We start from the raw sequence: 21,030 nt of genomic DNA on the forward strand, positions 1-21,030 counted from the left end.
GCACTCAAAAGGAGGGGCTGGCCATATGGCCAGCTTCTCCAGACTGCAAACAGCCAGTGAGTATACTTCCACGCAATATATTACACTTACCAGTGACTTACCAAGCAAACTTCAGAAAGTTTGTACCTCAAACCATACGGACGTCCGCCGAGAAAATGAAAGAGAACGTGTGTCGTCGCCATGGGGTCTATATATAGGGGCGGACCCCAGCCGTGACACAGGTGTACAGGGAAGTAAATCTGTAAATCCTCACCTTGGATGTATCCCTCCGCTGCGGAGTGATACCAATATATTGGAGTGATCCAATATAGTGAAACAACCAATGGTGCGGGCAAGGTACCAATGGAGGGTACTAGGGATGGCAGGATAATTTTTCCTGCAGGAATGGAAGGACTGTTGTGGTACAGCTGTATTCTAAGTTGTTTCATCTCCACAGAGAACCTCCGCCCTCTTTTATTACTCTGCACACTGCAATGTAGTTTGAAGTAGTCCTTTAGATGTGGAGGTAGTGACTCCATGCCCTCCAACATTGGATCTTATTTAGTTCTACAAATTATAAAGAGTATATATGCATGATTAAATCACCATATAATTGTATAATCAATCCTACTGTTGTCTATTAGAAGTCAAAATGTGTGTTATTCCAATCTTTAAGATGACGACGTACTTGGTTTTGATGGCATGCCTGCTTTGCATTTGGCGGTTGTTTTTGTGTGATTTTAACAGCTTATTTTCCAGGAACTGTATTCTCTTAAAAAAGTAACATCTGTGATATTTTTGTTTCAATGTGTGTGCAATTAACCACTGTGGATGTATTATTATTATTATACTGTAGACCTCCTTCAATTGGATGAAGGCCCCCTCCTGCATGACAACTGTGGTACATGCTGCTTCCTTTGACACCTGAATGCTTGTGAGGATGCCTTCTACCACCTCTGTCACCTGACAGACCACCTCCTGCAGACCACCTGAACTAAACTCAGCATCTGCTGCTTCTTCTGCTGGAGCTGGGTCTACCCTCTCTTTCTCACCTAAAACTCATATATCTGCTTCCCTGTCCTCTCCTTCAAAAATATACCAAGACTTTATACCTGTTCTAGACTTTATACCTACAAACTTTGTAGTTGGCTTACTTCTTTCTAGACTACGCCGTGCATCTGTTGCAGATTGAGGGGGTGGATTCCAGCAATTTATTCTGGTAGGTACTGCCTCTGAGGACAGTGTCTTCCGTGAACCCTTTTGAAAGAGACATTTTTACCAGAAAAGTTCAGTATCATTTCACTGAAATGTATTTTATTGACAAAGATAGATAGTACCTTAATCAGAATAAAACACTCTTCAAAGTGCTCGTCACACACAGCACAATGCCCTTTCTTCAGGTCCTCAAAGGACTTCTGCAGACTGATGTCCCTACGCCTGATGTTTCTCAGCCATATCTTCCTCCTGAATAATTGCAATAGCGTGTAATGTTCAATCTCACGTTTATTGAATTCACCAGAAATTGTGTCATTACAGGCTTTGTTTTCCATTTTATGGAAATATGACTCTCTCTCCCCCTCTCTCTCTATCTACCATGGCATTTCTTAGTAAAATACTTCCAGTAAACTTTTTGCTAGCAAAAATGGGAAATGGGAATGAACGTCTCCTAAAAAAATGGCATTTTTATTAAAGTACCTTTTGCTCATCACATAAATGAGGATGAGACAGAGGCTGTGTTGATGGGCAGGCCAACATTAGAAAGTGTAGCTGTATGGTATGGATTGTATGGAGAATCCATGCAGATTTGGTTAATGAGGTGTTTAACTATCACTCTGTGATTGATTCCACAATCAGTGGTCTACATAGAGAAACACCTAGATAACATAATTGAAAGTAGACAATACTGGAGTGCAGCAGACGATCCAATGTTGAATATTGTTTAATTCAAAAACCACTCCGATGTGTGCATGTTGTTTCCTTTCCTGTACATTTGTCTGAATTCATCTCTATTTCCCCCCAAAATGAGAGGATGTGGAAAAAACTCCCCTTTCTCAATCAGAATCGCCTATTTCTCTTTTATGTTCCAAGTCCGGTTATTTTTTTCCCCTGGTCTATCTGTACTTCCAGAGTCCCACTGAAGGATTTCAAAGGCACTTTGGGATGGATTTTCCTGCAGCTAAAGTGCTGACTGCAGGCCTCTTTCTGGTTGGTAAGGGGGACAGATTGCTCACGCTTCTCCCTCTCCTCTCCACTGCAGGTACTCTGGAAGGACACAAACATCCTCTCACTGCATGCATTTAGATAAGGAAGTATTCTAAAACATGCTGGAAAATGCATTAGCTTTCAGATATGTATACAGTATTACTTTGAATCACGACACAGGAATCCTCCTTGGGGGTGATGTGAAATAGCTGTGTTTTCTTCAACAGCTCAGATCTTCTCTACGGGAATTGTTGTGGTTTACTTTGACTAATGAGCCATGTGTTCTGTAGAGACAGAAGTAATTCTCTTTCCAATCTAATATTGACATTAAGGATCGATGTGGTCTACCCATAATGATGTCCTCACAATCTGCCCCTGGGAGACGCTTTCAGTACGCCTATATAGCGTTGACAATAAGTGAACCTTATCACAACAGCTATCTATTGTTGGTAATTCAAAAAGATTCCTCAATGGAAAGGCAATATGGCTAAAACAATTACCATGCATTTCACTCTAATGGTTTTATCATAAAGAAGAAGCCAACTTCCCAGTGGAACAGTTTCATAAAAATGGTTTAAATTGACTTTGCATTGTTCATGCAAATGGCAGTTGCTGTTGCTCTTCACTTGCCAAACATCACAATTCATGGACCATACAGAATCAGGACAGGCAGTAACATTACGTGCAAATAAATTACTCATATTTTTTTATAACGTCATAACATATCAATTTCAACCTTACACGATGTACTATCAATTATTCACCTGTTATTAATATAACTGATAAAATCAATATAAAACATTTAAACAAATGTTTTTTTTAAAGAATAGTCAGTATTTTTATCCAGTTCATATGAACATTCCGTCTTCTTAAAAATATTTTTTTCTTCCACAAGAGCATGTTTGCCAACAACAAAAAAACGGATCTCAAAAACATTCATCAGTGTGCAATGTCAAAGCAGTCTTAGAAATAAATAGAAACATAAAGGACTGACAAAACATGCATCCTTTGAAAATAGAGATTCCCCATCAAGGGCTCTGCACCTCCATATTATCTATTAAGGTGTCTTTCTTGAAGAACTTCAGGTTACGGATGGACCTCCACACCCCAACGTAACTGTCACTCACAGACGGGCTGGCCCGGTTCTCGCTATGGAAGGCCTCTCTCTGGAGTTCTACAAACTCCATACTGTTGCTGGTGTCTTGAGGTGGGTAGTCACTGAGGCGCTGATCATTGAGTAGTTGCTCCTGTGTGGGGATAGATCCTTCGATCAATCCTCCGTCAGACCCTCTGCGACCATTGGGCAGGGGCTCCAGGTCTCCGTTGGGTGGCTTCTTCTCGATGTAAGGCTGTCCAGGCAGAGTTTCGTCCTTGCTTTGCTCCTCCAGGTCCTGGTAGAGGGTCTTCCTCCTGGTCTCAAAGTACTTGACGATACAGTAGGTGATCGAACCCACCGTGTTGACCACCACGCCGGCCACAAACAGCCTGGTGGGCTCCACGTCGCTGAAGGCCACCATGCCCACTGTGATGGTGGCGATGCTCTTTACCACGCCCACGAAGCTGGTGGTGACGGCCGAGTTGATGTAGGTGCACTGCAGCGTGGTAAAGTTCATGGCACAGCCGATGATGATGCAGATGGAGAAGATGCCAGAGATGAAGGGGTTACTCCAGCCCGTGTAGCTCCACATGTTGATGGAGTCCATGCTGACGATGGAGCAGATTAAGAGAACTGGGGAGGCCATGATGGCGATGGAATACTGGGCCGTGAGGGGGCCATATTCACTGTCTATGCTGGTCTTCTGGATCAGGACCAGGTAGGAGGCGTGGATGATCACAGCCAGGACGCCCGTCACGTAGCCAAACGGGTCACCCGTCACGTCACCAGACCCTGAGTTAACACAGACACCGTGTCACAATAAGAACCGCAGTGGTGAGAGAACAGCAAAAGAAAATACGCAATTACTTTTTTTCTCAAAACTTTCTTATTGTCAAAAAGTATCCCGTGTTTAATCAGCTCTCTGAGTGTTAAATATAACACTTTTTCAGTCTATATGGGTCCACACTTTACTAACACTTTGCTTAGAGCTAATGCTATTACTCTCAGTGTTAGAGAATTAACCCCTGTAGTGTTGTAGTAACTCGTTTTGGGGTGTTGCTTTAACACTGTAGGGTGTAAAGCCTTATTTGCATATTTCCCAGTGTGCCTTTCCATGAATTGTGGAGTTACCAGTACCATCCATGACTGTGTTTGATAGTGACAGAAACATGGTTATTGCATTCCGTGGCATTCAGTCCTGTAGCCTTCATCAAGTCAGTGCCCGTGTGAATATGTAATCATTGAAATTAAACTCTTTATGGCAACACATTACATATATCATAAGACCTTACTTTGACGGCCTAGATTTACCCTAACGCAGTGGTCTGAAACTCCTTGTTTGGAGGCCAAATCAGGCAAGTTTATGCTGGCTTGCAAAGTGATATGTAATTCCTATTGGAATCTATCCACAGTGGCTGATGATATTCAACAATTTTAACTTCTAATCACCTGCAATCTGCATTCTGAATGACTGCCAAGGTAAGGAAGATTGCTCAATGAGACTACCTAAACCATCTAAACTGGAATAACCATCTCAGATAAGTCCAACTCCACAGATAACTCTTGAATCAAGTCTAGAAATTTTAGACTGAAAAACCAACACTAGGTAACACTGGCCAATTTGCAGTGCGGATGTAATGGCTCTTCTGAAAGTTATTATAAAGTAGTGTGGAGACATCTTTAACACATCCTATCCATATGACAGAGCAAGGTGGCGCATTTTCCTCACAGTATCAGCAACATTCAGAACTTCTGCATCTGTATACTTTACAATGGCACCTTTTTAGAAAACACGAATCACTTTCTTAACTTGTTTTTTTGTTGTAATCCCCAGTAGGCAAAAACTGGTTGAATCAAGTTTCCACGTCATTAAAAAAAAACGATATACATATGTGATGACATTGAATCAACGTAGAAAACGGATTGGATTTGCAAAAAGTAATCAACTGAAAAGGGAATTTTGATTAATATATAAATCCAATGACATAGTGACTTGTGTTTTACTTGAACTCAAGTTAGTTGAGAACTCAACCAGACTTAAATCACAACAAAACCTTGAAATGACGTCTGTGCCCAGTGGGCAGGATGGTGTATTTGTAATATTGGCTCTAGGATAAATGATCGCTTGTATGCAGTAATTTGAAGCCCATAACACTCACCACTTTTAACTGCGTAATATGCACCATATGGATAGGCAATTTAGTATACATCATAATGTTTCGTTCTTACTTAACTTGATGTATAAGTATAATATAATAATACGTGTAATTTTACCAGCTAAAGCTGCTCCTCCGGTAGTGATGAGCACCGCCGTTATGACCCCCACTGATGGGGTTCCGTTCTTCAGAATGCACACGCCGATACCCAGGGTGGCCAACGGTAGACAACGTTTGAAAACCACATACATGGGTAGACTCAGTCCTCTGAGAGACCATAGTGTCAGAGTGGACTGTAATGTGGACAGAATACAAACACTTCCGAAGACTTTGGCTAGTTGAAGGCTGAACGGGGGTATGTCTACTTTTCCCAGTCTCCTTAGTATCTCAAGTGTAACCGCCGCCAATGTGCTGGTGAGGCACTGGATGAGAGTGAGGTAGTTGAAGTTATAAGTCGTGATGAGAAATTTTAGCAAAATGTTCAACGATCCCGAGAAAAATCCATGAGCAACAGCGACGGAGATACCAAGAAAACGACCTTTACAAACTTCCATGGTTGCCTTGAATTTCCCTTTACGCAAGAGCAAGGAAAATAACGGTGGGTCCTTATTGTGCGCTCAGTCCCTTTGAATAACGTGTATACTGTACAGCCTTTCTCCTTGAGAGCACAGCTGTAAATGTCAAGAAAAAAATCGATTGCAAGCAGGACCTTTCAATACAACGGGGTCCGTAAAACAAATAGAGGCTGGTCCCAAAACCTTGAAAATAAAAAAGCTTGGGAATGTTGACGCAAATGTTTGAATATGCGTTTTTCATCAATTAAATCACCTTTTCTGTTCGTGAGGTTCTAGCTTACTTACTTTGGTGTCACATGCTGTTGGATACAGCACAGAGACTGCGAGGTGAGCTGTTGTGAAAGAACTAAACTACAGTGCATATGGGTAAACCCGACAGTATATTACCTCTAGAACAGAGCTGCATGAGCGCAACACTTGAGCGCTTAAGTTGCCACGTTGAATAACACATTTGCCGCAACTGTGGTTGGTTGCCTTTTACCCACAATAACGGACGTAGGAACCAGCCTACTTACTTTGAAGGACTTTACCAGTCTGTTTTATTTACATATTGCAGTCCTCGGACCAATTACAACGCTTTGCAAACGCATGAAATCGGCGTAAATTAGACTAAATTGTAGTGTCACGATGAACGGGGACCAGGGCACATGGACCCAGTTAATTTTCTTCAAGGGACATAACGTTTTGAGGGGAACCATTCTCTATAGTGTTACCTCAACCATGCATTACTGTCTCTGATGTATTTAAAAAAAACTCTCTCTGTAGATTGATTTTGACCACGACAATTCAGCTTCCAGTGTGAAAAATCCAAATGATGGTGGATCATTAAAATAAAATAGGCATAAAGTTAGTATGTTTCATGATTAAATCCCATTTGAAGCAAAGAAAGGTACACTCTGTTTATATATTTCCCTTGTAAGTTTTCCCATGTCGACCAGTAGGAATTATGTGTGATAAGAATGCATCCAGTGTGATTGCAATTTAGTCCATAGCGCTAAGCAAATCTTGATAAGACAAGCATAAAGAAACCAAAACAAACAAACACTAAAATAAACGTAGCCCTATAGGCAAAATAATAAACCGGTGAAAGACAATGACTTCAGTCTATATGCAAAAAAAGAAACAATAGCAAAGAAGATTGTAAAATACTAATTCCAAGAGGGTTGGAGCCTATTTCAGATTGGTGCAATCAATGCCAGACAGCTCGCCTGTGTGCAGTCACTTTCATTATGAAATGTACTCACACAGAAGAAGAAAAAAAACGGTCTCCAGAGAACATTTGGTTCAGGCCTCAACAGCTTTTATTTAACCTTTATTTAACTAGGTAAGTCAGTTAAGAACAAATTCTTATTTACAATGAAGGCCAAACTCTAAGGACGCTGTGCGCCCCCCAATTGGTCTCCCAATCACGGCCAGCTGTGATACAGCCTGGAATCGAACCAGGGTCTGTAGTGACACCTCTAGCACTGAGATGCAGTGCCTTAGAACGCTGCACCAATCGGCAGCCCAACTCATATGCATAAAGCAGCATAAAGCTGGGATTGATGAGGGCTAAATTAGGGCTCTCTCCCCTCACCTCTCCCACCAGGGCACAGAGAACATTCTGTCAGATTCATGACATTTACTTTCATATCCGTAGAATGAACATTTTAATGCAATGGAAAGTCTGACAAGATCATGGATAGAGTGCAAGCCTGTGTGTCGAGTTATATGGCCAGGTTTGTTTCTCCTTGGTCGAGGACGCAGAGAAATTAAGTAAATAATCAAATGCATTTCAACCCCTCACTAAATCAGTACACTATCACTAAATACACCAATATGACCATACATTCTACCAACAATAAGGACAAACAGCAGATCATCGGGCATTTTGTTGGCACGTGTTTGAGTTGAGCAACCTTCATATAAAACTCTCCCTCTCTCTCTCAGACGGGGAGGAATCCCCGCTTTCCCATCTGTATTCAGACTCTGTTGTGTGTGCGGGCTACGATGACGCGTTCCCACAGCCCCCCTTTTAGTAGAATCATTATGAAAGCCGCAGTGAAGCTTTGGCAAACGCCACGGCCATGATTGAAACCCACTGCCGTCCTAAAAGTCCTCTCTCCTCTTCCTTGCGGCAGGGCAATTATGAGCTCTCTACCGTGCGCTAGGCGGAGGGGCAGCCAGGCATAGAGGTGTGTAGATTTTCACCGTCTCATCCCAGGAGCAGTCCACCACCTGTGGACACAAAGACAGATTGCACGAATCAAAATTAGATTCCACGTGATCCGAGTGATGGAGATGACGTCCTCATGTGATTTCACATGATAAGAAAATGTGTCTTTGTTGGGTTTCAGACTGGAGTCAGACAGAGGACTATGATATATTAGGATGCATGTGACTTGTTGTATGGTCAGTCACATTCATACAATGGGCAGGATTTGGAGTTGGATGGAGAGTGTCGAGGGTAGTTTTGGTCCACAATTGTCTGCTGTTCCTATAATAGCAGTGAACATTTTATGGTGTCTAGGTGTGAGGACACCATTTTTTGTTGTTCAGACAGAATTGCACATACTGTTTAGACATTTTCAATATTACTCTGTATACTGCGAGTACAGTGTCTGAGTGGAGATTGGCTTTTCAAGCAGTCATTGCATTGACGCCTCAAAAGGCGTTAAAGTGCTTTTTCAACAATGTGGAGACATGTTTTTGAGCCTTAGTGGGGTTCGTTATTAGTTTGAACTCTATCAGAAGTACAGAATGTCATGGTTATCAACTCAATTACACACGGTCCACTTTCATTTAGTCTTTATAAAGACAATAAAAATGCTATTCAATAGCATGGCAAATTGATCAGGGCTTTTTAGCTCCACAGACCGAAAGCTCCGTGGCACGGCAGTCAAAAAAGTCTTCACACACGACAAATTATATACTGGCCTATCTGTCCACATATATTTAAATAAAAGGCTAAGTTTATTTAGCTTTTATGAACAATAAAGTATGGAGGGTCATAAAATAACAAACACGGTGCTATAGAATTCTGCCAGTATGATTTAGCTCTGAAGAAATATGTCTCCAACAGAGCGCCATACTTCATTTAGCTCTTTCCTCTCCTCTCCGTGCCTTGGTGGGAGGGGGGAATTCATTATTCTTGAGTACTACAGAGGAGAATCTGCCTCACTGCCAAGCAGACCAGCCCGTGACTCAGCCATTGAAGGAAAAAAAATGTCCTCCATTAATTACTTTACTGCAAAACAAAGTGAAAGCCACAGAGAGGCCAGCGCTGCAGCAGTCTGGAGGGTAAAAGAGGAAGAGGAGGAGGAATGACCTCTGAGGGGAGTCCCTGTCCCTGCTGGGTGGCAGAGAACGGAGAGGTCCAATCCTATACTTCAACTTTCTCCAAAACCGGATTTCTCCAACCTATTCTAGGGGAGGAAAACTTTTGAGTCTCTCCCTGAATTTCGTCTGGATGTTAGAATATCTGTCATATTCTCCCCTCTGTGATGTATTACCCCTGCCTGGCATCCAAGCAGCTTAACTCCTGCTCCTCTGTAAGGAGCTGTTAACATGTAATTACTGCAGTTTGGAGGGTCTATGCAGGGGAGGCTGCTGTGCTGTGTGGTGTGGTGCGCTTCACAGCACAACGACAATAGAGCTGGTCAGAGGCTAGCACAACCTGGAGAGAGGGGATCAATCAGACACGTGTGACTGCATGCAGCATTAGTCTGTGGGAGGGTGGGGGACCACTCTGCACATTAGCTGGGGTGAGGGTGAGGGTAAGGGGATGGGGGTGCGTGCAGTGATGTGCTGTGTGTTGGTAGAGGGAGACAGTTGAGGGTTGTACTGTAGGAGACTTCCAGTCATGTGGAGACTGGAGAGGGTAGTGGGCTGTGTCAAGGCTGTATCTTCTTGGCATGTTGAGATGGAGGTTGTGTGCGTTAGCCTACGGTTTATTCTCTCCACTGTTGGGGGGGCGGGAGAGAAACACTGCTGTAGGTGTTTTCCCCCGCTCTGATACTGCATGCTCCCTCTTCTTGGCACAGGTAACCGTACCCTCCTGCACCCCCGCAGGTTGGCAACAGACAAACCTGTGCCTGAAAGAATAAATTAGGAAAAATTGATGCTTGAAAAAATACACTTATCCCAACAAATTGGTTGGAGTGCCAAGCAAGCTTTTGTGTAGCTGTGCTGGGTAGGCACGACTTCCATTGGTAGCAGTAGATGTGCAACTGGCAAACATCTGCCAGAAAGAGATTTTCAGCCCCCAGACGAGTTTGGCTCAGGGGACGTCATCATTCATAATAATTAGAAGCGGGGTATCTGAGTAATTTTGATTGCTGTTCCAAATTAAGGCATATCCTTAAAATGTGTTTACATTTACACAACTTTACGGGGGTAACTGAAATTATGTAAAGTACAAGACCTAAATGGATGACTGAGATGCCATACCCACTGCTTAAAAAGAGAATGTTAAACGCCATCTACTTTTCTACGAAATGTACTTCTGCCAGAAGAAGGGGAAAAAAATACTTCAAGATCATCCTCAAGGTAATCCAAAAAGGATATGCTGACACAAACATTGAACAAATATAGGATGTCTTAGTCTAATTCCTTTACTAATATATGCACAGTTGAGGTATCCTGTATTAGTGTTTGATGTAGGTGGAGAAGTGAACTGTGCAGTAGTTGATTGCTGTTATCTGAGTCACAGCCTGGCTGTGATGTCTCACTGACAGTTCTGACCTGCTGTCTTTCATCCATCACTATGTGCTGACGTCAGGCCTGACTGTGGAAACTACCGTCCAGACCCCGCAGACTGCACCACAGGCAGCCCCCTGTGTGTGTGTAGGGTTGCAAAGCTGAATGGTAATTTACTAAAGTTACCGGAATCTTCAGGAAATTTGGTAATTAACAGAAAATGTATACATTTTTTATCGTAATCTATCGTAACTATGGTCAAAATATTACGGTTATTTCATGCTGAAAGCCTCATGAACACCAATGGTATTAACTAAGTTGATTGTTAATTTAATTTTTTTTAACAATAATATACGGAACAAAAATATAAACTCAAGATGCAACAATTTCAAAGATTTTACTGAGTTATAGTTCATATAAGGAAATCAGTCAATTGAAATAAATTCATTAGGCCCTAATCTATGGATTTCACATGACTGGGCAGGTGCGCAGCCATGGGTGGGCCTTAGAGGGCATAGGCCCACCTACTGGGGAGAAGGGCGACAATATCTGCAGCACTCCACCAATCAGGCCTTTATGGTAGAGTGGCCAGATGGAAGCCACTCCTCAGTAAAAGACACATGACAGCCCGCCTGGAGTTTGCCAAAAAGCACCAAAAGGACTCTCGGACCATGAGAAACAAGACTCTCTGGTCTGATGAAACCAAGATGGAACTCCTTGGCCTGAATGCCAAGCGTCACGTCTGGCACCATCCCTACGGTGAAGCACGGTGGTGGCAGCCTAATGCTATGGGGATGTTTTTCAGTGGCAGGGACTGGGAGACTAGTCAGGATCGAGGGAAAGATGAACAGAGCAAAGTACAAAGAGATCCTTTATGAAAACCTGCTCCAGAGCGTTCAGGACCTCAGACTGGGGCGAAGGTTCACCTTCCAACAGGACAACGACCCTAAGCATACAGCCAAGACAACGCAGGAGTGGTTTCGGGACAAGTCTCTGAATGATCTTGAGTGGCCCAGCCAGAGCCCAATCAAACATCTCTGGACAGACCTGAAAATAGCTGTGCAGAGATGTTCCCCATCCAACCTGACAGAGCTTGAGAGGATCTGCAGAGAAGAATGGGAGAAACTCCCCAAATACAGGTGTATCAAGCTTGCAGCGTCATACCCAAGAAGACTCAATGCTGTAATCGTAAAGGGTCTGAACACTTATGTAAATTTAACAATTTTGTTTTTTGCAAACATTTCTAAACACCTGTACTTGCTTTGTCATTATGGGGTATTGTGTGTAGATTGATGAGGAGAAATAACAATGTAAAACATTTTAGAATAAGGCTGTAACGTAACAAAATTTGTAAAAAGTCAAGGGGTCTGAATACTTTTCGAAGGCACTGTACACACACACACACACACACACACACACACCTTAGCCAAATACATTTAAACTCAGTTTTTCACAATTCCTGACATATAGTCCTAGTAAAAATGCCCTGTCCTAGGTCAGTTAGGATCACCACTTTATTTTAAGAATGTGAAATGTCAGAATAACAGTAGAGAGAATGATTTACTTCAGCTTTTATTTCTTTCATCACATTCCCAGAAGTTTACATACACTCAAGTAGTATTTGGTAGCATTGCCTTTAACATGATTTAACTTGGGTCAACCGTTTCAGGTAGCCTTCCACACCCTTCCCACAATAAGTTAGGTGAATTTTGGTCCATTCCTCCTGACAGAGCTGGTGGAACTCAAATCAAATCAAATGTATTTATATAGTCCTTCGTACATCAGCTGATATCTCAAAGTGCTGTACAGAAATTACTGAGTCATGTTTGTAGGCCTCCTTGCTCGCACATGCTTTTTCAGTTCTGTCCACACACCAAGCTTTAACTTTTAACTAACTGATGTTTTGAGATGTTGCTTCAATATATCCACAATTTTCCTCTCTCATGATGCCATCTATTTTGTGAAGTGCACCAGTCCCTCCTGCAGCAAAGCACCCCCACAACAAGATGCTGCTACCCCCCGTGCTTCACGGTTGGGATGGTGTTCTTTGGCTTGCAAGCCTCCCCCTTTTTCCTCCAAACATAACGATGGTCATTATGGCCAAACAGTTATATTTTTGTTTCATCAGACCAGAGGACATTCTCCAAAAAGTACGACCTTTGTCCCCATGTGCAGTTGCAAACCGTGGTGTGGCTTTTTTATGGCGGTTTTGGAGCAGTGGCTTCTTCCTTGCTGATCGGCCTTTCAGGTTATGCCGATATAGGACTAATTTTACTGTGGATATAGATAATTTTGTACCCGTTTCCTCCAGCATCTTCACAAGGTCCTTTGCTGTTGTTTAGGGATTGATTTGCACTTTTCGCACCATAGTATGTTCATCTCTAGGAGACAGAACGCATCTCTTTTTTGAGCGGTATGACGGCTGCATGATCCCATGGTGTTTATACTTGCGTACTATTGTTTGTACAGATGAACGTGGTACCTTCAGGTGTTTGGAAATTGCTCCTAAGTATGGACCAGACTTGTGGAGGTCTACAATTATTTTCTGGCTTATTTCTTTTGATTTTCCCATGATGTCAAGCCTTGAAATACATCCACAATTACACCTCCAATTGACTCAAATGTTGTCACTTAGCCTATCAGAAGCTTCTAAAGCCATTTCTTGCATGGAATAGCCTTCATTTCTCCGGACAAGAATAGACAGACGAGTTTCAGAAAAAAGTGCTATTTTTCTTGCCATTTTGAGCCTGTAATCAAAATGCTCCAGATACTCAACTAGTCTAATGGCCAGTTTTATTGCTTCTTTAATCAGGACACCAGTTCTCAGCTGTGCTTAACATAATTGCAAACAGGTTTTCTAATAATCAATTCGCCTTTTAAAATGATAAACTTGAATTAGCTAATACAACGTGCCATTGGAACACAGGAGTGATGGTCGCTGATAATGTACGCCTATGTAGGTATTCCATAAAAAAATCTGCCGTTTCCAGCTACAATAGTCATTTTCAACATTAACAATGTCTACACTGTATTTCTGAACCAATTTGATGTTATTTTAATGGACATTTTTTGTGTGCTTTTCTTTCAAAAACAATAAAATGTATAAATGACCCCAAACTTTTGAACGGTAGTGTATGTATATGTTTTACAGCTTTGTCATTCTTTATTTAAATTTTTTCTTATTTAATAGGTGATAAAGCCACACAGAGGACTAGATATTATTCGACACCTGTGATCATCTGAAGTACCCTAAAGGGCCACTAGATGATAGATTACATCAAATCCTTGAAAGATACCAACATTCTGGTAGTTTACTGGTCACTTTGAAAGTTTCCAGGAATGTGGGTGTGTTTGTTCGATGTGTGTATGTGTGTGTAGATCCACAGGCTCCATGGACACTGTATACCCACAGTCGTGTTTATGCCAAATTGTGCGTGACGTTTTTTTCTTCCAGAGAATAATACAGGAAGGCTATCAGCATCATATGAAAATTGACAACCCCAGTAATGACTAGCCTTTACAATAGAGCTTTTACATCCTATCAGTCAATTTTCCAGTCCTCTCAGGCTGAACAATGTAAACAGCCATGAGAGACCCAACAGTAGAGGCTAGGTACGGGTTAGGAATAAGAAGAACTGAGAGTGACATTTTCAATTATATGGCTCCTCAGCTAGATTGATAGCTGGACTGATATCAAACACTTTGTGAGGGAGAATGTGATGCTGGCTACTGTAATGCAGATGGATAGATATAAAGTCCACTGCAGTGCTGTTCTATCTAAGGATACATTTACTCTATGCAACGGTTTTCTTCAGTACAACATATACCTCAGGAAAAGGCAGAAGTAGTGTTTTCTCTAAGTGAACGTGCTGGGCCTGCAGGGGTAAGTGTCCACTGTTGTGTTATGTCGCTGTGTCGGAACCCCTAGAAGCGTTTTTCCCCCCACAGAAGTTGGGTCCAATGGCTGAGCCCTGTGGCTGAGATAAATACATGGGCCAGTGCGATGATAGTTAGACAATAGTGAGACAGACCTGGTTGGGGATTTGCAGATTGAAGTCCAGGCCACAGACGAACTCTGAGTGGTGCTCCAGGGTCTCCAGCAGCGGCTGCTCGGTCCTGGAGTAGTCCCAGAGCCTGTGGAAGCAGACGCAGCCGAACATGAGGCAATCCCACTAATTGAAACGCCGTTTCTCCCCTTCTGACGCTCGGCGATGGCTCAAAGCCCTGACGCAGCGTGTGCCAGACTGAACCACTTAGCAAATGTAATTAAATGATTTCTTTTGAAAATATTCCGGGCCTATTTATGTGTGCCAGGGGAGTCAGTCATTTAGAGTTATTATAGAAAGAGAGCTGTTAGTGCCAATCAGCAATAGGCCTCTCCCATACTGCAACTGCATTGTGGGTCTGGAGCCCATTGGATGTTAACAGGTAGGATTGCATTCAAGAAAAAATCCACTTAGACCATTAGAGTCAAAAGGAAATAAGAGCAATGCGGATGATGAAAACAAACTCGGAAATTAGCCTCGAAAAATAGAATATGTGTTGATTGTTCTCTAGTCTAAATGATACATCGGTGTCCAACAGAAGAATAAAACAAATCCACAAAGAGAACAAGGCTGTTAGTGTCTACAGTATGTACACTATATTTTCAAAAGTATGTGGACATGCCTTCAAATGAGTGGATTCAGCTATTTCAGCCACACCCGTTGCTGACAGGTGTATAAAATTGAGCACAGCCATGCAATCTCCATAGAAAACATTACTAAAGAGCTTAGTGACTTTCAACATGGCACTGTCATAGGATGCCACTATTCCAACAAGTCAGTTTGTACAATTTCTGCCCTGCTAGAGCTGCACCGGTCAACTGTAAGTGCTATTATTGTAAAGTGGAAACGTCTAGGAGCAACAACGGCTCAGACGCGAAGTGGTAGGCCACACAAGCTCAAAGAACGGGACCGCCGAGTGCTGAAGAGCGTAGTGTGTAAAAATCGTCTGTCCTCAGTTGCAACACTTACTACCGAATTCCAAACTGCCTCTGGAAGCAACGTCAGCACATGAACTGTTCATGAAATGGGTTTCCATGGCCAAGCAGCCGCACACAAGCCTAAGATCACTATGCACAATACCATGCGTCGGCTGGATTGGAATAAAGCTTGCCGCCATTGGACTCTTGAGTGATGAATCATGCTTCACTATCTGGCAGTCAGACGGACGAATCTGGGTTTGGCGGATGCCAGTAGAATGCTACCTGCCTGAATGCACAGTGCCAACTGTAAAGTTTGGTGGAGAAGGAATAATGGCCTGGGGCTGTTTTTCATGGGTTTGGCTAGGTCCCTTAATTCCAATGAAGGGAAATCTTAACACTACAGTATACCAGACATTCTAGATGATTCTATGTTTCCAACTTTGTGGCAACAGTTTGCGGAAGGCCCTTTCCTGTTTCAGCATGACAATGCCCCTGTGCACAAAGCAAGGTCCATACAGAAATGGTTTGTCAAGATCAGTGTGGAGTAACTTGATTGGCCTGCACAGAACCCTGACCTTAACCCCATCGAAAACTTTTGGGATGAATTGGAATGCTGATTGCGAGCCAGGCCTAATCGCCCAACATCAGTGCCCGACTTCACTAATGCTCGTGGCTGAAGTGAAGCAAGACCCTGCAGCAGTGTTCCAACATCTAATGGAAAGCCTTCCCAGTAGAGTGGAGGCTGTTATAGCAGCAGGTAGGGGGCCAACTCCATATTAATGCCCATGATTTTGGAATGAAATGTTTGATGAACAGGTGTACCACCCCATTCACTTCAAGAGTAGTGTCAGTAGGACTCAAAAGAAGACACGATCCATCTCCATAACTCACACTCAGTACGTTTCTGTGGGAACAAACAGTCAGATCCAGGCCCAGTGGCGACGCGCTCTAGCTCAGGTACTGTAGATGGCTCTCCTTCTCGTTCCTCCCACAATACCCAGCCAGCGTTCCGGCTAATTGAGGTGAGGCAATATCCTGCTCTAATTAGCCCTACAATAACAGGTGGCAGCGGCCAGCGCCATCGTTTACCTTCTGTCCCAACACTCCTGAATGAACAGAGCCCACCATGGCAACCCAACCTCACCTAGCACTGTGAATCAAACAGGACACCTAATCTCATGTAAACACCAGGACCTGGTAGAATTCTAAAGACACCCAAACGTAACTTGGAGTGAGTAAACAGAGGCCTGGGATGAGGTCTATGTTACAACAGGTGCAATCGCCTCTACCCAGTCCCATGCCTGTAATGAATGGACAGTACATAGGAAAACAAACCTTTTGTTCAGCAGTGCCATGACGATCTAAGGAAAATCATTTCCGTTGATTATCTTTAAAGCATAGGTGATCGATGCAGTGCAGTGCTAGAAATAATTACCTGGTTCTTCACGGAATATGACACAACCCCATGGCTAAACACGCTCCACATCAAAAACAGTATTGACCTATGGGTTTACCCAGTCATATGTACATAGAGTTAGGCTATTAGCTCTGTAGGCTAACGTGGGCTTGAGTTGCACTGACAATTCTGGTTAAATATCCGTTCAGTAACCAATATCATATATAAATCTGAATGATAACTGCCAGCACAACATAATTGGGTTGTTACATGAAAACAGTGCCTATGATATTTTAACTAGAAATTGTGCACCAATATTGAATTTTAAAAGACTGTTATATTAAATGAAGTGCCTTTTAATATAGACCATATGGAAAATTATATAAATCATAAATCTAAATAAATATTGGTAAAGTGCCAAAATTCTGCATTTTGACATTCCCCCCTAACCATGTGTCACTTCTAGGAATATTTTAAATCCAGAAATGTCTCCAAGTTTCATCATTGTAAAGCCTTAGTTTTTTTGTTGCTTTGACAAAGTAATTTCTGAAGATAATTTTTTATTTTATGTGATTAGTGATTCATTTACGTCCCTCAATTGGGAGGCAGGTAGCCTTGTGGTTAGAGCGTTGGGCCAGTAATCGTAAGGTTGCTGGATGGAATCCCCGAGCTGACAAGGTCAAATGATGTCGTTCTGCCCCTGAACAAGGGAGTTAACCCACTGTTCCTAGGCCGTCATTGTAAATAAGAATATGTTCTTAACTGACTTGCCAAGTTAAATTAAATTTAAGGGAACTTAAAACATTTGTTTTGTGAAGCTGGCATTCAATTGCCACTTCCCTTTGCACACAATAAGCTTCCATTCCCCCTGTCAAAAGGAAATTCGTGACTGATTTCAGAAGAAATCGTCAACTCTGTTACTATTACTTTATTTGGCACATAATAGGCACTTTTTTTTAATAACCTCTTGATGGGAGAATGTAAAAATCTAACATTTTTTTGACCAAGTTAAACTTCTCAAAAGTCTTGAGGCTGAAATTCTGTGAGAAACTCATGATCCTGCTCTGTGTGTCTAGGCCTATAAGAGCACAGAGGCACCAGTGTGAGACAAGGGCTTGTAAAATATACAGAGAGGGCCTTTCCCATAGCCACTGACTTTCACATGACATCGGAAACAAAAAGCCAAGTCAAGGGAAGTGAAGAGTGAACAACAGCTAGAACAGAGATAGATCGTTCAGGTAGGCCTTCAGCAAACACTATGACAGTAATCCAGTGAAGGCAATGCCGAAGAAAACCTCCCAAAAATGACTCATTCCGATCAGTGGCAAGTGTGTTACTTATGTTTTACCTAAGGGTACTTGCATAACATGGCATAACTTTCTGCCAGACAGATGCAGCCAAGTCGTCAACAAAGAGACCAGGTTCCCCACAGAGTCAGAGAAAAACACCAAGAATCAAATTGAAAAAAATTGTGTTTATTTTTTTCACATGAAAGCAATTGACTCGATTTCGGACTTCAAACAACAAGATAAGGCTGGCCTTGGAGGGGTATGAAGAAGCCTGGTGTCGCATAAAATGCCTCTGTGTAGTCAGCGATAGTTTCTAATGAAATACACCACCACAGTAATCTGCCTGAATTAACCAAGGCAGTCTTGCCCCAGGCCAGATCAATAAAAGTCAGGTTGGCACTGGTCCAAACCTCAGCAGCCAACCAGCCCACTGAACACTGCACTGCATTGCACACTACACTGTAAACAGCGCCAATTAGCCAAGCAGTTAGAGCGTTGGGCCAGTAACCGAAAGTTTGCTGGTTTGAAAACCTGAGCCGACATGGCCTGTCGATATGCCCTTGAGGAAGGCACTTAACCCTACTTTGCTCCAGGGTGTCACACTATGATTGGTGACCCTGTAAAACAACACATTTCACTGCATCTATGCAGTGTATGTGACAATAGAACTTGTAGAGATACAAGACAATAGCGCTGGGAATTGCCAGGGACCTCACGATACTTAGGTGCTGATACGATATGTGATTCTCACGATTATATACGTATTGTGATCCGATACTGTGATTTTATTGCCATTCGATGTTCCAAACATATTGCTCACCATATGTCTGCTGCAGAGAGATGAGAGAGAACCATGAGAAAACAAGATTTGATCAGTCATGGAAATAAAAGTGCTGAAAACAAATTGGCTCCATATTCTTTTTTTTAAAGATGGAGAACAAGCTATGAAGGAAATATACTGGTTTTGGTGCAGGTACAGCCAACTAGTGCAAAACAATACGATGTAGCATCAAAAATAAATGTCCCGATATGTAACTGTATCAATTCTTTTCCCCCATCACTACAAGACAACCTTCCCTCTCTTTGGAGGACCGGTGATACCTAGATCTTAAAGGGCCGATACAGACACATTACCTTAAAACCCAACTTCCTGCATCAACCTCAACACGCATCATTAACATTATTCAAATAGATCTAAGGAAAAAAACTGGAGGAATAGAATAGGATCTCAGTACAGGATAGCATAGGACGATTTTAATTCTGTCTCAAGGAATGATTCTAAAAGACGACAGCGTACACAAAAGCGATTTATGGGTCATGTTGTCGCTGCTCTGATTATGCGAGGGGGGTCTGTTGGTGGATGCATGACACTAAACAACACACCCTTGACTGACGGCATTGTTTGGGAATTAGGCTCACATATTCAAACTCAGATGGAGAATACGCATTGCCAAATAAAAATAAACCAGTCTACCTTGAAATTACAGATTTTATGACCCTACTCAACATAGTACGATTGTGGTTGGTATTTCCATTGCTTGCATGTATATTTTACACATCTTTATACAGACCTCTCAAACACGAGTGTTCCTGGAGGTCAATTCTTTTAAATAATTCAAGGAGATTGCCCTTCTTCCAGGAAACAGTATCATCTAGTGATCACGCTTCACTGACTCCAATGGGTTTTAGTAAAGGTTTCAGAAATGAAATCTTGTTTATGGCGTTTGTCTTTAAACATTGTTCATGCACAGTGGGATATTATTGCTCAGTTTGCATTACAAGCTGAACAAGAATGACAGAGTCATGATTAGAATGTCTTACCTGACTGTGAAGTCATAGGAACAGGAGGCCAACACGGTCTGGTTGAATGGAGAGAACTGTGGGAAAAGCCACAAGAATACGATATAAACTTTAAACGGTTAAACTTTATTAACAGCTGAGGGATAGGGTGACCACATTTAAAATACCCAATTTGCAGTACATTCGCCGGACAGTGTAGCCTACATTAATAAAAATACACAAACAAAAATCCCTCTCCCTGATCGAATGACAATTAGCCTACTCTACTGCCGTGCGCAAATTTTGGTTATGTAGAAACGAAAGATTTTATGAAAATATGGGAATATTTGGCAAAGGAAACATTTCTGGTTGGTCTCTGGGAATGTACAACAGTTAGGAAAGGAGACGTTTAAAAACGACATTAAGTGTTGAATGAGCAACTAATGAGCAGGGAGAGCCTCACAAGTTTAGCTGAACTACCTTATATATTTCAGTCTAAAACAGCTATTTACTTACCTTTGTAGCTCTTCGTTACGAGCATGCTTTTTGTAAATAGTTAACTGTCCTCTCCAAGTTCAGCTGAAAGGTTTGACAAATGTGATTGGCTGACGATATGACATTGGCCTACGTCTCGACTTGCTCTGCGCAGAATATCAGATCTCAACAACGATTGGAGAAGTATTTTACGTCACCAGTACCACATCCTTATGATACAGTTTATTAGGTACAACACCCCGTTCATGAAAATGGTTTGTTCCTACATACAGTGAGTAACGTGGCTGTGGCTTGCTACACAAAGCAGGCAGACGGGCATCGTGGCATTCAGTTACTGTTCCATTGAACATTAGAAATGGCCCAACGAGTGACCTGAGCGTGGAATGATCGTCGGTGCCAGGCGCGCTGTTTCCAGTATCT

At 42.3% G+C, this 21,030-nt stretch overlaps 2 protein-coding genes across 2 annotated transcripts in view; both read right to left on the reverse strand.

Moving 5' to 3' along the window:
* Nucleotides 1-1,902: 1,902 nt before the first annotated feature.
* slc35d3 (solute carrier family 35 member D3) lies at nucleotides 1,903-6,673 on the reverse strand. Its single transcript, XM_020454747.2, has 2 exons — nucleotides 5,552-6,673; nucleotides 1,903-4,069 (listed from the first exon to the last, which is right to left on the reverse strand). Exons 1-2 carry the CDS (start codon nucleotides 5,985-5,987, stop codon nucleotides 3,210-3,212), a joined length of 1,296 nt encoding a protein of 431 aa, XP_020310336.1. The 5' UTR covers nucleotides 5,988-6,673; the 3' UTR covers nucleotides 1,903-3,209.
* A 613-nt stretch (nucleotides 6,674-7,286) lies between these two features.
* The window catches only part of pex7 (peroxisomal biogenesis factor 7), a 31,104-nt gene continuing 17,360 nt past the window's right edge, over nucleotides 7,287-21,030 (reverse strand). The window contains exons 8-10 of the mRNA XM_020455422.2: nucleotides 20,158-20,213; nucleotides 14,717-14,819; nucleotides 7,287-8,225 (exon numbers count right to left, since the gene is read on the reverse strand). Coding sequence (XP_020311011.1) covers nucleotides 8,145-8,225; nucleotides 14,717-14,819; nucleotides 20,158-20,213 — 240 coding nt within the window. The 3' untranslated portion in view covers nucleotides 7,287-8,144. The remainder of the gene's footprint in view (nucleotides 8,226-14,716; nucleotides 14,820-20,157; nucleotides 20,214-21,030) is intronic.

Source organism: Oncorhynchus kisutch, linkage group LG21, assembly GCF_002021735.2.
Source record: "Oncorhynchus kisutch isolate 150728-3 linkage group LG21, Okis_V2, whole genome shotgun sequence".
Classification (NCBI taxonomy): Eukaryota; Metazoa; Chordata; class Actinopteri; order Salmoniformes; family Salmonidae; genus Oncorhynchus; species Oncorhynchus kisutch.